This window comes from Carassius auratus, chromosome 31 (assembly GCF_003368295.1).
Source record: "Carassius auratus strain Wakin chromosome 31, ASM336829v1, whole genome shotgun sequence".
Taxonomy (NCBI): domain Eukaryota; kingdom Metazoa; phylum Chordata; class Actinopteri; order Cypriniformes; family Cyprinidae; genus Carassius; species Carassius auratus.
In genome coordinates, this window is record NC_039273.1 from 13177733 (window position 1) to 13191231 (window position 13499).

At 35.6% G+C, this 13499-nt stretch overlaps 1 protein-coding gene across 9 annotated transcripts in view; it reads left to right on the plus strand.

Moving 5' to 3' along the window:
* LOC113050579 (leucine-rich repeat-containing protein 7-like) overlaps nt 1–13499 on the plus strand; it is a 118789-nt gene that overhangs the window by 73551 nt on the left and 31739 nt on the right. For 6 of the 9 annotated variants that reach the window (XM_026213689.1, XM_026213686.1, XM_026213685.1 and 3 more), the window contains 9 exons: nt 2906–3023; nt 3175–3253; nt 4620–4709; nt 5431–5487; nt 6329–6392; nt 9192–9266; nt 9585–9729; nt 9840–9912; nt 12550–12567. In XM_026213689.1, the coding sequence (XP_026069474.1) occupies nt 2906–3023; nt 3175–3253; nt 4620–4709; nt 5431–5487; nt 6329–6392; nt 9192–9266; nt 9585–9729; nt 9840–9912; nt 12550–12567 (719 nt within the window). The remainder of the gene's footprint in view (nt 1–2905; nt 3024–3174; nt 3254–4619; nt 4710–5430; nt 5488–6328; nt 6393–9191; nt 9267–9584; nt 9730–9839; nt 9913–12549; nt 12568–13499) is intronic. The other 3 variants (XM_026213688.1, XM_026213687.1, XM_026213694.1) reach the window with 1 other exon arrangement.

Consider the following 13499-nt stretch of genomic DNA (forward strand, 5'->3'; position numbering starts at 1 on the left):
TACCTATAGAGTAGTACAGCATCCTTCATAACTCCAAAAAGTCTTTAGTTTTATAATATTCATAAGAGAAAGATAGTCTGTACCGATTTTTTCCGGAAAAACACGACAGGCTGGAGGCGTGACGTGTGGGCGGAGCTAAAGAATCATGAGCGCGAGTAGGCTTTTGCGTTTAGAGCGTCTGGAAGCAGTGACACAGATCCAGAGCCTGAAATTTAACAAGAGCAGCATCAGCAAACGACGACTCTATGTGGTATGTACTGAAACTGTATATATTTGCTTAGCGCTTTTGGAAAATGACTAAGTTCCACTTTATGTCGTCTTTTTTTTTTTTTTTTTTTTTTTTAAGCTGTACATGTGGAAAGTGCAGTTTGATGACAACATCGCATGTTGTTTACTTGATGTGCTTACGCGCCGATAGCTAAGTTTGAAACAGTTTTACTCACCGCATGTGGTTCCAACACACGATCGTGACCCTTTTTCGTTGAGACTGCATTATCCTTAAGAAATAAACGATGTGCAAACCCGGCGTCAAACTGGGCCTTGTTTGTAAAACAAACATCTTCGAAATGCAGGGAACAAACAAAAACACTTGCACAACTCCGTTGATGCTCTGTAAAAATAAACTCCATCCACTGTTCCCTTAGTGCTGTTTTTTTTTTTTGTAATCTGTGCAGCGTTGTCTTGCCCTGGCAACCAAAAACACACTTGTGTGACATTTAGCGACGCTCTCGCTCTGATCAGTGAGATCAGGGAGCGCGCGCTCTTCCGGCAGAAGTGTCCTTAGGACCCATATAAGGAAATTCCGCTCCATCTAACGTAACACAGAGCCATACTCGAAAAAAACTTTCTGAAACTTGTGACAAACCGGAAGGAGTATTTTTGGAACAAAAATACTCCTTCAAACGTACAAATTAATTTTTGAAACTTTGTCCATGTTTAGAATGGGAATCCAACTCTTTAACAGTGTAAAAAACTCAGTATGCATGAAATAGCATTTCACCCCCCTTTAAAGAGTGATTTATACACTGTAATGTAATTTTTTGTAATATTGGCTTCATTTTTTCTCATCCAATATTTTGAGGAGGCACTGCTGAATTATCTGAATTTGGTCTATAGTATTTGTTCTGAGATGCTCTGTAGATAAGTGTTTAAAGCTGCAGTAGGTAACTTTTGTAAAAATGTATTTTTTACATAATTGTTAAACCTGTCATTATGTCCTGAATAAGACAGATAATCTGTGAAAAAAAATCAAGCTCCTCTGGCTCCTTCCACTGGTTCTATTTCCATTTGCAGAAATTCACCGCTCCCAGTAAGAAACAACCAATCAGAGCTGCGGTCCGTAACTTCTTTTGTGTTCAAAATTAAAAATATATATATAATAAGCGACTACACCATGAATCCATTTTCCAAACCGTGTTTTTGGCTTGTCCTGAATCACTAGGGTGCACCTATAATAAGTGTTTATATTCAGACTATTTTCGATTGCTTCGGGGATACCGCGGCGGAGTAACCCAGTACCTTTGTGATTCTTCATAGACATAAACAGAGAGAAGTAGTTCCGGCTACGATGTTCTTCTGCAAGACCCAAGCAGTTCTGTTTATTAACCACTAGAGCATCAAAAGTTACCTACCGCAGCTTTAAGTGTCATTCTAAACCCATGATTAACAGTGTTGTTTTGATTCATGTTTAACATTGTTCATATTTTCCCTGGGCTAGTTATTTATATTAAGAAGTCAAGTTTTCAGCGGCATTTGCTCCAGTCTTCAGTGTCACATAATCCTTCAAAAATCATTCTAATATGCTGATTTAGTGCTCAAGAGATATGTGATATTATTGCCAATTGGGGAAGTCGTGGCCTAATGGTTAGAGGGTTGGACTCCCAATCAAAGGGTTGTGAGTTCTAGTCTCGGGCCGGATGGAATTGTGGGTGGGGGGAGTGCATGAACAGCTCTCTCTCCACCTTCAATACCACGACTTAGGTGCCCTTGAGCAAGGCATTGAACCCCCAACTGCTCCCCGGGCGCCGCAGCATAAATGGCTGCCCACTGCTCCGGGTGTGTGTTCACAGTGTGTGTGTGTGTTCACTGCTCTGTGTGTGTGCACTTCGGATGGGTTAAATGCAGAGCACAAATTCTGAGTATGGGTCACCATACTTGGCTGAATGTCACTTCACTTTCACTTTCACTTTCACTTTCATGTTTTTGTTAGGATTTTGTCAGGATTCTTTGATAAATATAAAGTTTAATAGAACAGTATTTATTGGAAATATAAATCTTTTGTAACATTATACATATCTTTTCTATCACTTTTGAATGATTTAATGCGTCCCTGCTGAATAAAAGTGCTTTTCTTTCTTTTTAAATTTCTTTAAAAGAAGAAAATATGGTTGCTTATCTAAAGCCAAGGTTCTGGTTCTTGAGTACTAGGACAAAACAGGCTACAGAACTTAAATAATTATAAATAATAAATAAGTTATTTCTCAATGAATTATTTTGAATGAATCTTTTAAACATGATTACAAATGTAGTATTCACTTTAGTGAACTGATTGAGACTACATTATGGTTTCAAACTGATTGTCAGCTCAAAAATACCACACAGATTGTGAGTTGAAATGGTTGGGTTTTGTGAGTTTATTAGAGAAAATAAAATCAAGTAGTACTGAATTAAATGGAAGTGAGAAGCAATGTGATGTTGTGGGACATTTTCTTCTAGTTTGTAAGCATTTTAAGAATTTGTAAACAATGATATAGCATTGCACAAGAAACTTTAAATGACTGTTTTTCCATCTGTGGGAATGCCACTCTTGCTAAGTCACCTATAAAAAAGCAGAGCAACACAGACATAAAAGAGGATCTAAATGAAATTCTTCAACCAAATCTCCTTATTTCTCTGTCTTTCTTAGCAACTCTTCAACTGTCAAGCACTCAAGAAGCTGAGCATGCCTGACAATGACCTCTCCAACCTGCCAACCACCATCGCCAGCCTTGTGAATCTAAAGGAGTTAGATATCAGTAAAAATGGTATATCCTTAACTGCTTTTATTCTGTATTTAATTATTTAAATACATTTTGCCTAGTCATTTTTTGTGCTGATCATATTGGTATGATTGTACTGTATATGACTATATCTTTATACACATGTATCAACATGGTAAAACCGACTTTGTTTCAGGTATTCAAGAGTTTCCAGACAACATCAAATGCTGTAAATGTCTATCAGTTGTGGAGGCCAGTGTAAATCCTATAGCCAAGTAAGTAGAGCTGCTCACATTTGATATGAATTTTATGTTTGGCTAAAATTTTATAGTCAATCTTTCTTAAATCAATTTAATACAATTTTCCTCTATTAGCTTATTTAAATGATGTGGATTTTAAAAATCATGGTATATGGAGGTTAAGAATCTCTCACTGAGTTTCAGGCCCTAAAATTTTAATGAACTAAACTAACATGAACTAAGACTTGTATTTTTTTAACAAAGATGAATAACTTCTGTAGCAAATGTAGTTAATGTAGTTATTGCTCATTGTGGTTAACTAATGAGATCTTATTGTAAAATGACACATATTGTTCTTTATAGTTTTTTGCACTTTAATCTGTGTAAAAATGTTAACAATACAGATACATTTTTCTTTGTATTGCTTTATTGCATTTAAATGTTCAGTTATTTTTTGTTTTAAGAAAATAATATTATGTATTATATTGTAATATGTATTATATTCCTAGTATTATGACCTTTTTAAAAAACTACATATTCCATATGAAAAAATAAAAGCTGCATGCAAAATAATTATAAAAACAATAAAAGAAAAAAAAGGAGCATGTTAAATTTTTACATGTTCACTAATTTTGCCATTTCTTTCAAACATTGTTTCTGTTTGAATTTCTTAATTAACACTGCCTTAAAATATAAATAGATGGGGCTTTTGTTTTGTCAATATTGATATTTGAATCTAGCACCACTTCAAATAATTGCATTGATATATCAAAATCTTCTTTATTTTCCTGTAGAGGATTTCCTGTCTACAGTTTACACAATATGAAATTGATTATTATATCATACAGTACATTGATTTGCTGTATTTTTTTCTCAATTATTAGTTTTCCTTATCTTGGGAGCTGGGGATAAAAATACAAGTGAACATACAAGCAAAAGCTAGATGTTTCCATATTTCATGTACAAATAAATAAATAATTAAATCCGTGATTAAAGATAGTTTTGAATTCTAAAGCACATTTGTACATTAATAATGCATATTGCAAGTAAACATCATGCCTTAAAACTGAACCAAACTTCATTCAAGGAGATGAGACATTATTTTTATCTCAATGTATTCGTTTGGCCTTCAGTGCTGAGCTTTAGAACTTTGATTTAGGAGCTTATGTTAGAGGATCAAACATTCAGGATCCAGTGCATAGTCTGCAGAAAGCCCTTTTCTTTATATTATGACTAAATCAGCCCTCAAGTGACTCCACTACTGGGATGCTATCAAGGCTAGTGGAAGGGGAAGTGTAGAGGGACTACAGATGGCTTTCGCTGCTCCTAAAGTACTTAACACTTATCAAATCCTTAGAGCACTGGCCTTTGAGAGGATCTGATCACCTTTCTGTTACTGCAGGCTCCCAGACGGCTTCACCCAGCTCCTCAACTTGACACAGCTCTTCTTAAATGACGCCTTCCTTGAATACCTGCCTGCCAATTTTGGGAGGTAAGAGCTTCATCTTAAGCGTCTTTGTTCTTGCTCTGCTGGGAATTGTGAAACGGCTCTTTAGCACACCTGTCTGGAGTTTGTCTCGTTCTTGTAGCTGTCGTCGTAGCATTTTTATTTTTAGATGTTATTTTGTATCCGTGGAGCAGCATGGTGCTGATTCTGGCAGTGATTTGCCTAAAGCTTTCATGAATAAATGGGTTCTTGCAGCTCATATTGGGTTTAATGATGAATGGTTATTTCAGTTGTATTGGGGAAAAGGCGATTTATTATTGCAGCTGACATTGGTCAAGGGTTGTTGCCTTTACTTTTGATAAAAGAATCTGGGGAATTCACAAAAAATGAATTGCCCTGACAACACTGTTTATTTGGACGGGCTGTCCCTGTTGTTACAGAGCTTGATTCATTCTCTTTGAGCTTGAAATTCATTCTCTTTGAGCTCTTGTCAACTTTTTTACAAAAAATGCAATGTTAATTGTTCAATGTCCAGACAAATAGCCCTAAGTCTTAACATTTATAGCAAGAATGATACATTCATGCTGAAATGATTGGCATTAATTTAAATACTCGTGGTGCAGCCAAACAGCGCCTGGGTAAAATACATTGTGAAACATCTGTAATATTTTTTGTGCTCAAATACCACATGCAAAAGTGGCATAACTGTTTATTGAATTCACTCCTATGTTTTTGCTTTGAATTATTATTATATATTTTTTTTCAGATTATCTAAATTACGGATCCTGGAGCTTCGTGAGAATCATCTGAAAACTATGCCAAAGTAAGTCACTTTCATTTTATTTCAAAGCAAGTCACTCTTTTTCTTTGGTTTCTGCCAACATGGGATCATTAAATAAATACATGCCAATTAAAAAGCATGAAAAATGGTGTAGGACAAACCTGAATCTGTTTATCGTCAAAAGCAACATTTATTTATTTATTTATTTATTGTTGTTGTTTTAAGGGTGTCCTTTTGCTATATATATTTGGTCTTTGCTTCATAGCATGTATTAGTTCTGCCACAAGACATTTTGCTTAAATTCTGTTTGAATTTCTTAATTTACACTGCCTTAAAATCTAAAGAGATGGAGCTTTTGTTTTGTACACCCACTATAGCAGCTGAGCAAATAAGCCAAAACTGATAATCTGAGTCTAACACTCCTTCAAATAATTGCATTAGTATATAAAACTCTTCTCTTATCTTCCCTGAGGAGGATTTTCATTTAGTTTTTTTATTCGTCCTTCAATAATGGGATTCAGACACAAGTTTGTGTGACAGACCCAGAGTAGCAGAGTCTACAATGTCATTTGTCATAGCGGGGAAAACCTCTGGAGCCCTCTAGAGAGGGACACATATTGCACACAATGGTTTATGTTTGTTGACCTGTTCAGATGTTCTGGTTCAAGACTATTTTGATCTGCCAGCAATTATACTGCCTATCTTTCCTTCAAAACCACTCTGAGAGCGGTGTTTGCCCACATGTATACTGAATGAGGGCTGTGTTTGTATATTTGAGTACAGAGTTGCAGAACTTTCTTTTGTGGGTGAACTAGTTCTTTAGGGTGCATTTAATAATCCATAACGTCTACAAATATTTGAAGTGAGTTTTGTCATGTTGCAGGTCAATTCATAGGCTGTCGCAACTGGAGCGGTTAGACTTGGGAAGCAATGAATTCTCTGAACTGGTAAGAAAGATGTTCTCCTATTGAACACTTTTATCAATGAGACAGCTGTTACCTCACTCAGTCTTTACCCAGCATGGATTTGGGGTTAGGGGGGATAGAGGAGGGGGGGTAGGGGAAGCTAATGCCTCCATTCCCAGAGTCTCTTGTCAGCCTTCCAGTGCTGCACTGCGTTCGTTGCATCATGCGCTGATCCATTATTCATGAGTTGGTTCAAATACGCAGCGCTTGTCATGACAGAACGTTGACCACTGAGCTGCATTTAATTGGCTCGCCCAGGCTGAAGTAAACAGTGGCAAGGAATTTATCATATGCATACCAGGTAACCCCAGTCACACATCCTCATAGCTGTTTCTTTCAGTGCTTGATGCTGGCAGCATTGCATTTATTTATTTGAGTATAAATCGATGAGGAGGTCCGTGAGCAGGCAAGCTACTGTGTCTAGAGGAACTGTAGCAGTTGAACTCCAAAGTAGCCATTAATAGCAGATTTTCTCTCTTTTTTTTCAGTAATTGACTTTGCTCTGTGATAGTTTGAATAGGAGCTGCTGGTTGTATTTAAAACTGGTTCATTCCATTGATTATGAAACGTTGTAATAATGGCTGGAAAAACATTTTAAGCTAGGGTTTGCCGATAAATATATCTATCTATCTACATATACATAGACTTAACTTCATAATAAAAGCTATTGTCAAATACACAATTAATCTTAAATGTCTTCATGACAAATTGGCAAAATGAAGGAATTGAGGAGTAGAGTAAATTGTACTTATAATAATTACATTTTTAAAACATTTCACTATTATTTTTGTTGCTGCAGCGGTTGCAAGGAATATCATGCAACCAAGATAGTTTTTTTCAAATCTGCATTTATTGTTGTAGTCTGTCAAACATGTGGTAATGCATTTCCTTCCCTGTTAATGGTATGAGATGAATATTATGATAAATATCAATACTGTATGGTATATATATTTGGCCATTTCATCCAGCCCTATTTTAAGCTTCCCAGTACCAAACAGGAATTGTGTAATTAGTTTTAAGCTTTGTGTCAGGGTCATACACATGTTTGGAATATCCAGGGCACTTTGTCCTTGGGTGATGAAAAAATGCATGTGTGCATCATTGCTTCCAAAGGGAACAGATGGTTTGGCATTACAGTAAGCTTACTTTACTGCTCAAGCCCCCAAGTAATAAGAAAACACCCATAAACACTTTCTGGTACTGCTGTGTGGACTTTTAGTCTCTGTATCCAACTTCAGGATGAATTTTTAAATAACTTTTGACCTTTGCTGTTGGCAGCCCTATCATTGCTCTTTTCATTTGAGCTCAGCTCCATATCAGATGTTTTAAATATCTCTGATAATGGTGATTGGAATTGTTGTCCTTCTCAACTGTGTCCAGCATTTCTAAACATTATAAACTTCATATAATTTACATATTGTGTGGAATTGGTATTAAGTGTTTAATTCCATGTCCTATTAGTAAATGACAAAAAGAACAAGAAAAAAAGAAAGAAAAAAAAGAAAAAATTTTGGTAACAAGACTAATTAATTTTAAATGCATGTTTTTATTAGTAAATGATAGAATCACACGGAAAAACAGTCCCAAGTTGCTAACTGCAAGCCATGTAAATGAACAGATAATAGCTCACAATATTTAATTTCACCTTCTCTGGTTGATCAGCATTATCTGAAGGTTAAGAATCTCTCACTGAGTTTCAGGCCCTATTTTGTACTCTATTCATGAAAGTAGCAAATATTTAATGAGAAAAACAACAGTACATTAACAAGTAATAATCCTTAACAGAAATGTTACTCATTGGTTTCCTCAAGCACTTTTGGATGCAATGCATCATGTCAGGTAATCGTGACATAGAAGGCCATGATAGTTTAATTTATAATAGCTCTGTTGGTGTCATGTTTTTTAGGCAGATATTTTTCTATAACAGCACACATTCTCTAAACAATGAGTGTTGAGAGTAGAGCACTGGTGGCATTAAGCGTTTATCAGGATATCTGAGTCTTGCTGTGATGTTGGCAGATGTTGGCTGGTGTGGTGCCCTGAGCTGTAGATAGTTTCTTAATTGAAGTCCTTGCTGAGGGGATCATGAGAGGACAGATGCTGGGGCTCAAAGGGAGAGAAAAGCAGAGAGCAGCCATTAAGAACTGAGTGAGTCTGCAGCGCATAGGGGATTTGGGTCTGTTGAAACTCAATTTAAAACAATAATTTGTTTTTGAAGCCTCTGGAATGTTGTGAAGATTGTGCTTGTATTATATAAGAATTGGTTTTTGGTTTCATCACCTTATAATGTTTGTGCTGACTTTAAATGATTCAAAGGATGTGCAGCAAAGTGGTTTGATTTAATATTTGATACCCCCTCTAAAGTGTTTTTCCAAAATGAAAATAGGCTCCAATGTTTCCTTTTTACAGTAATGTTTTTTAAATATCTTCCATGATGTAGAAAAGGAAATCAAGCTCCTCTGAGAATTTAGCAGACAGTTCACAATACATTTATTACCACATACCATATCTCCGTTTAGTACCGTAGTTGTTTCAAGCCCCAGAACCATGAACAAATTAGTTTTCAGTTTGGGGCCTTTGTTTCAAATATGTTTAATGCATTAAAAATTGTACTTTTTTTGCCAAGGGAAATATTGCATGATGCACCTTGAGAAGAAAATGTTTTTAAAGTTATTAAGCTACCATAATGATTCAGTTAAAATTCATAAATTGCTATTCATTCAGAATGCAAAGTTATATATATTGTTCTTTTTTTGGTTATGACCCTCTTTAATGTTACAGCCAGATGTGCTGGAGCAGATCCATAGTTTAAAAGAGCTGTGGTTGGACAACAATTCATTACAAACCATACCAGGGGTAAGCAATTGAAAAATATAATAGAATTCTAGAGTGAGCTTCTATTGCATGTACTAAATGTCAGCCCTGTTATTGATTTCATAAATGTAAAATACGTTTAAAGCTTTATGAAACATTTTGTCATTATGTACTCACTCAATATAATTTCGTCATATAATATGGGGTTGGAAGATCTTGAGTGTGAGTATATGATGAGAACATCTTGTTCAACTGTTGGAATTTGACAACGACATTTTACTATTTTATTACTAGACTATAATATATGTATAAAGCATAATATACGGTTTCTTTTATTTATCTCCTCGTCGTCTCCTGAAGTCTGTTGGGAAACTGAGGCAGCTGCGATATCTGGACTTGGCCAAGAACAGGATTGAGAGTCTAGATGCAGATATCTCTGGCTGTGAGGCCTTAGAGGATCTCCTCCTCTCCTCCAACATGCTGCAACAATTACCCGATTCAATAGGTGAAGTTCCACTGATTATTTTTGTTGAAATATTTGGGTTTTATAAGAAAGCCATTATAAGCCATTATAAGAAATGGTATGTTCTTACAACGTTAAAACATCTCTCACAGGAAAGTTGAAAAAATTGACAACATTAAAAGTTGATGACAACCAGCTCACCTCACTGCCTAACACCATTGGAAGGTTAGTAACTCACTTACGGCTCATCCAGCTGTGTAAAGGAAAAATGACAACGGCAGAAAATACCGTCTTCGTAATCCCTGAACATTCCTGTAATGAACAGTTTTTTTCAAGTTTATGGAATTTTTTTGTGGTTTATAGCCATATAATAGGCCTGATGCTCAGGGTGGTCAGTACAGTCTTTAATGACTTGAACCAATTATATGTATACTTTTTTTTTTTTTTTTTTTTTTTATGATGACATTCGATGACATTGCACTGTAGCTTGTACTCTCTGTATTGGATTTTTCACTGATTTGCCATCTGGTGCACGACATAATTCTGCTGTCATTCTGGCAGTTTTTCTCACCTCAGCATGAGAAAATGCTAAAATGCTGACTGTCAACTTCAATGTGACTCTCAGCAATGTTAGCAATGTCTTTTCATCTTTATTACCTATATTAGAGGGAAACAATGTGTGCAGCCAATAGGAAAAAAAGATTCTGGAATTAAAGTGTACAGTTAATTAAAAATCCTAAAAAGAAAAAAAAATGGATCATAGTATATTGTTTATCCGAAATGTACATTTTATACATCATACAGTATTTGATACCTTTTAGCTATACCTAAATAAATAGTTTAATTAAAAAAAGGGGGGGGGGGTTGCTAATTCTACAAAATTCTCTCATAAACTACCATTCAAATGTCTGGGGACAGTATTATTATTATTATTATTATTATTATTATTATTATTATTATTATTATGATTATTATTCAGGAAGGAGGCATTAAACAAAAAAAAAAGAAAAAGAAAACTGTCACTGTAACTTTTCTGATGGCATAATTATATCGCAGCATACAGGTGCATCTCAATAATTTGGAATGTCGTGGAAAATTTCGTTTTTTACAGTAATTCAACTCAAATTGTGAAACTATTGTATTAAAAATAAATTCAATGGACACAGACTGAAGTAGTTTAAAGGGTTAGGTCACAGAAAAATTATGTCATTAATGACTCACCTTCATGTCGTTCCAAACCTGTAAGACCTCCGTTCATCTTCGGAACAGAGTTTAAGATATTTTAGATTTAGTCCGAGAGCTTTCTGTCCCTTCATTCATTGTGTGTACGGTACACTGTCCCTGGTTAGAAAGGTAATAAAAACATATTAAAAGTAGTCCATGTGAGGGTCAGTTAGAATTTGTTGAAGCATCAAAAATAAATTTTTAGCGTGGGTAAACCGAAGGCTTGAATCCAGGGCAATCATCGCCAATGACGCCATTACTTCGAGTGCAAAAGAACCGGTGAACCATTTTCTTCAAACGGTTGAATCAAACTGTCCGGAAGAACCGGTTTGCGGAAAAGAACTGAACTTCCCATCACTACTGGTGATTCGATGCAAACGGTTCTTGACTCGAGAACGAGTCAATCTTTTGTTCGTTATCTGGCTCGGTTCGGTGTTCATCTTCAGTTCTCTCTTCACAGCAGTTCAGTCAGTGTACCGTTTGAGTACATGAATTACTCCGGGATATTGATTTGTTTTAACTCAGAGGGAGTGTCAGCCACATTAAAAAAGTTAACAGCTTAAGTCATTTGCGGTTTAATGCTTATGGAAGACGCGAACCATTTCAAACGATTCAGTTTGATTTGGTGAACTGGTTCAAGAAGATCCGGTTACATCGAGTGATTCGTTCGCAAACTGGATATCACTAAACTGCTTTGTTTTGAACTATCTCACAACAGACACGGAAGAGAAGACAATGCTGAATAAAGTATTTTCGATGCTTATTTTTTTTAACTGACCCTGATGTCACATGGACTACTTTGAAGATGTTTTTATAACCTTTCTAACCATGGACAGTAAAACGTACACGCACTTTCAATGAAGGGACAGAAAGCTCTCGGACTAAATCTAAAATATCTTAAACTGTGTTCCAAAGATAAACAGAGGTCTTACGGGTTTGGAACGACATGAGGGTGAGTCATTAATGACATAATTTTCATTTTTGGGTGAACTATCCCTTTAAGTCTTTTAATTCTTTTAATTGTGATGATTTTGGCTTACATTTAATAAAAACCCACCAATTCAACAAATCTCAACAAATTAGAATATGGTGACATGCCAATCAGCTAATCAACTCAAAGTCCTGCAAATGTTTCCTGAGCCTTCAAAATGGTCTCTCAGTTTGGTTCACTAGGCTACACAATCATGGGGAAGACTGCTGAGCTTACAGTTGTCCAGAAGACAATCATTGACACCTTCACAAGGAGTGTAAGCCACAAACATTTATTAACTTTTCCACAACATTCTAATTTATTGAGATGCACCTATATATTACAATTAGTTAATTAAAAATATTACCTTACATTGGTCCTATAAAATCTTACTCAAATTAATTTTACAAATTGTCTAATCAAACTGGCTAATCAGTCTAATGCAAAATAAATTGGGAAATTCAGGGGCAAGGTGTATATACCATGTTTCATAGCATCTTTGAATTAAGAGGTCATATTTTTTGCAGACTGCCCTTTTCATTTGTCATAGCTGTCACCACTACCTCATTCCTGTGATACTATACTCCATGCATCTCTCTTCTTGGTTTGTCATTGCTCGGTTCTGTGTGTTGTGTTGATCAAACATGCATCTTAAATGGGCACATCAGTGCACGTGGCAAAACCGGGTAAGTAGACCAGCGAGTGTTTGTATTCCCCACACGTCTGCCACAGCATGTTTATTTAGGCAAGGGCATACCTTTGCATCCGTATCTCGCTTAAAGAGACACAATTAAAGCCCTGCATATGGAAGGCCAGCTGGACCAGTCTGCTAGAACCAGTGTTGGACTAATGACCTTACTTAGCTTAACAAATATACATCGACCTCTTTCAAATTGATTTAATTTAAATAAGACTAAGGAAAATAACTAAGGAGCAAATTGGAGGAGGATTGCAAGGGGGGAAATGTTTTAAAAGAATAATTTGAGGTCCATTACTAAAAGTACTGAAACTTGTTTGACTCAATAAACACTGTGGCATATTCCACATCATTTAAAATGTTATAAACTAACATAAGGTTTGCTTTAAGAGCCCAGTATTTTGTAAGATAAGAGTGTTTTTTACAAACACCAGAATTGTATTGCAGCATATTTATTAAATTCATCTTCAGTCCCTTTAACATATCTTGTTAATTCATTTTTTTTTATGTGGAGATTATGGTTCCACATAACTCATAATTCTCATACTCTATTAACAAAACTCATCTAAAAATTATGATACTAGATAGATACTGACACTACTTAAATTCAATGTATTTAAGCCTGGATATTTTGTTTATGTGCACATTGTAAGCATTTGAATGGGATGTTAGAATGTGAATTCCATATTAAAGGTGCTGTAGGGAACTTTTGTAAAAAAAATATTTTTTACATATTTGTTAAACCTGTCATTATGTCCTGACAGTAGAATATGAGACAGATAATCTGTGAAAAAAATCAAGCTCCTCTTGCTCCTCCCAGTGGTCCTGTTGCCATTTGCAGTAACTCCATCGCTCCCGGTAAAAAATAACCAATCAGAGCTGCGGTCCGTAACTTTGTTTGTGTTCAAAATGTAGAAAAAT